Source organism: Stenella coeruleoalba (assembly GCF_951394435.1).
Source record: "Stenella coeruleoalba genome assembly, chromosome: 2".
NCBI lineage: Eukaryota > Metazoa > Chordata > Mammalia > Artiodactyla > Delphinidae > Stenella > Stenella coeruleoalba.
The window spans coordinates 145,052,451-145,056,009 of record NC_137147.1 but is presented as its reverse complement, the minus strand read 5'-3'; the positions used below and the strand labels follow the sequence as shown (position 1 = coordinate 145,056,009).

General features: G+C 54.8%; 1 protein-coding gene across 1 annotated transcript; it reads left to right on the top strand.

Moving 5' to 3' along the window:
• Positions 1 to 2,224: 2,224 nt before the first annotated feature.
• On the top strand, positions 2,225 to 3,343 carry LOC307182678 (C2 calcium-dependent domain-containing protein 4A-like; the record flags this gene model as incomplete). The annotated part of the gene is made up of 1 exon (XM_079914131.1): positions 2,225 to 3,343. One exon carries the CDS (start codon positions 2,225 to 2,227, stop codon positions 3,341 to 3,343), a length of 1,119 nt encoding a protein of 372 aa, XP_079770257.1.
• Positions 3,344 to 3,559: the final 216 nt, after the last annotated feature.

The following is a 3,559-nucleotide window of genomic DNA, read 5'->3' as shown; positions in this document are numbered from 1 at the left end:
AGAGTCAAAACCACTGATTTCGGACTTAATTTTCTTTTCTTTCCTTTTCTTTTTCCTATTTATTTTATTTATTTATTTATTTAGGCTGTGTTGGGTCTTCGTTGCTGCACGTGGGCTTTCTTTAGTTGTGTGGAGCGGGGGCTTCTCTTCGTTGCGGTGCGCGTCTCATTGCGGTGGCTTCTCTTGTTGCGGAGCACGGGCTCTAGGTGCGCGGGCTTCAGTAGTTGAAGCACGTGGGCTCAGTAGTTGTGGCTTGCGGGGTCTAGAGCACAGGCTCAGTAGTTGTGGTGCACGGGCTTAGTTGCTCCGCAGCATGTGGGATCTTCTTGGACCAGGGCACGAACCCGTGTCCCCTGCATTGGGAGTGCAGAGTTTTAACCACTGCACCACCAGAGAAGTCCCTCCCTTCTATTTTTATTAATGATAATGATAATCACAGTTTATATGTATTTAGCACTTACCATGTTCCAAGCACAGCGCTAAGTATTTTACCTTATTAGAGTTGTTTAATCCCCAAAACAACTCATTTATGCCCATCAGTATGTATTTTTCTTCCATTTCCCATCATTATGTGAACTTGGATACCTTACTAGGAATAATCATAATTTGCAGGGTTTATGTGACTATTCCAGAGACTATATGTAAATCATCAAGTACAGTGGCTGTGTACGTATATATCCTGGAAACAAAATGCACATGCTCCATCCTAAAATCACCTTTGCATGAGTTCAGTTTAATTTACTGAACATCATTTGGATAAGCAATTAATTTGCAAGGCGGTATCTTAGGCAGAAATAGTGTACACCCAAACGCTGAACAAAATGCCTCAGATCTCTTTCAACCTAAGCTAGTTGGAAGCAGGTCTCTTACAAAGTGAACACAGGTCAGTTTTCAAAAGAGAGGAAAAGGATGTCTCAGGTGGGCACAGCCTACAAACGTGCCGTCAAAGGATGGTTCCAACAGCCCAGTTGTATGCAGGAGTATATTTTCCCAATTAAAACATCAGCGCACAAGGTTTAAGAAGTGGGTTGTTATTTTTTAAATTGAGGTATAAGACACAATCTTATATCTAATCTTAAGTGTATGCTAGATCATTTTTTTTACATATGGATACACCCCAGTAACCCCACCCAGATCAAGATACAGAATATTTACAGCAGCCCATAAGGTTCCCTGTATCCAGAGTGGTTTGTAATCAACAAACAAAAACGATTTAAAATCAGAACAGAAAACCAGAAGGTAGGTAAGGAACTTCGAAAGCTGGGCAAACTAAGGGCTGGATTTGGGGGAGGATATTAAGAATAAGACAGATTCGACTTCTATCTCCTCTTATTGGTGGGTGTAGAGTGCTTCTGTGATTCACACTCATTATGTCCATCGATCCTCACAATGACTCTGCCGTATAGTAAAGACTTTTTGCACGTGAGTAAACAGAAACATCCCTACCTGAAGCAGGAGAGAAAGCGGATCCAGCCACGTGGCAGAGGGAAAGTTGGAAGGCCTGTCGTCAGGTTACCTATCAGTGCCAATCCGGCCAGCCCACTGGCGGGCGTCCCAGGCCCCAGGTATAAAGGCTCAAGCCGACTGCCTTTAAGCTGTACAGAACTCCGCCACACGAGCTTTGATCTTCCCAGAGGCTGTATGCCTGTAGAGGTTGGTGCCACAGGCGGATCGGTGCGGAGACCTATATGACGCTGGACCCCAGGTACATTATGAGAGACCTATAGCCTTGCTTAACTCCCTCAGGGACTCGTTTGAGGCTCTTTGCACTTTAAGCGGGGAGCAAGCCGAATATCCTGGAAAGGATAATAATTATTTTAATTCTCTCTGAGGATTTGAGTGCAATAATCCAAGGATTCAGGAAACTATTGCACAAGCATAGTGCCACTTGGCACCGAGGACAGCACGAGGCAAACATTTTGAGAATCTCCTCCTGAGGCCAGCGAGAACAGGTCTAGATTAAGGCAACAAACCCAAAGTGTACACTACTACAGAAGAGAGAAGAACGATTGTTTTACCGTCAGGGAAACACTGAAAGATTTGCAACAGCAGCGTGAGGGGCAATTTGCCTGGTCTGGGGGAGGCAGGAGGAAGCACCCAATGAGTAGAAGAGACGGGCATTGCTGCGCCCAGCAGGGCTCACTATGACGATCCGTGTGTGCTTGTGTATTGCAGGCTGACCAGCTCCAGCAGAGGTTCCTCTGCAACCGGCACCTGCTGCCTGATGTGGTGCCTGGAGCGGCTCCGCTTGGGACCCGAGCACCTCCTGCGGGGCAGAAACCGGCTTTTCCAGGATCAGGCCGGCCGAGCCACTGCTCTCAGGCCCTCCCGGTGCGCAAACGTGCTCACCCCGGACCGCATCCCCGAGTTCTGCATCCCCCCGCGACTCGCGCCCTGCCCGACCCTGGCTGCAATCCAAGACAACAGGGGCGAAAAAGCAGGGACAGGCGACGGCGCGGGGCGCACGGACTGGGACCCACGATCGCAGGCTGCGCTCTCGCTGCCTCACCTGCCCCGGGCACGTACAGCCTATGGCTTCTGCGCGCTGCTCGAGAGCCCGCACACCCGCCGCAGGGAGTCGCTCTTCCTCCGGGGCCCGGGGGCCGCCCCGCTCCTGCCCGTGCTCCGCCCCCGGGCGCGCACCTTCGGAGGCGGCGTCGGAGACGCCCCTCTCGTGCCCCCGGGAAGAGTCCCTGCTGTGCCCCCGGCGGCCCTCGGCGGCTCCCGCCCGCACCTGGACACGCTCACTTTCCGACCCCGCGGCAGCCGCCTCCTGCGCGCTCCCCAGGGGCTGCTGCGCTGCGCGCAGAGGAGCAGCGGCCTGGCCAGTGCCTGCTCCGTCGCCAGCGGGGACGGGGACGACGACGACGACGAGCGCGGCGCCGGCTCCCTGTCCCCGGCTCAGGCCCCCGCCACGTCCCCTCCGCCGCCCCCCGACCCGCGGCCCGAGCGCCTGGAGGCCGAGGGCACCGTGACTCTGGACCGCGCCGGCGGCGCCCTGCGCCTGGGCGCCGAGTACAGTCGGGACAGCGGGCGCCTCCGCGTCCGGCTGCTCCACGCCGAGGGCCCGGCCGGTGGGGCCGCCGAGCCCCGCGCCCCCGTCGGCTGCCACGTCAGCTTCGTCCTGCAGCCGCCGGGCCAGACGCGCCGGCTGCGGGGCGCCGTGTTCCGGCGGAGACGCCGGGCGGTCTTGGAGCAGGACTTGTGCTTGGACGGGCTCTCGGAAGACGAGGTGCGCCGCCTGGCCGTGCGCGTCAAGGTCGAGAACCGGGGCCGCGGGCTGGAGCGGGGTCGCCTGCTGGGCCAGGGCGAGCTGCTGCTGGGCCCCGTCCAGCTCCTGTGAGGGCGCGCCCTGCCCCAGCTCTGTCCCTCGGACACAGCCGATTTGTACAAAATAAACGTGTTTTTATTATTCTACTCTGGCCTTTGTTTCAGTCTAGTGTTGGCAGAGATAATACTGTATTAATTACCACTGTAAAGGGTGTTATATTTTGTGTACATACTGTCAATATTCTTTTTAAGTAAACGGTATGCTGTTTTGCAGTGGTGTTTCCCAATG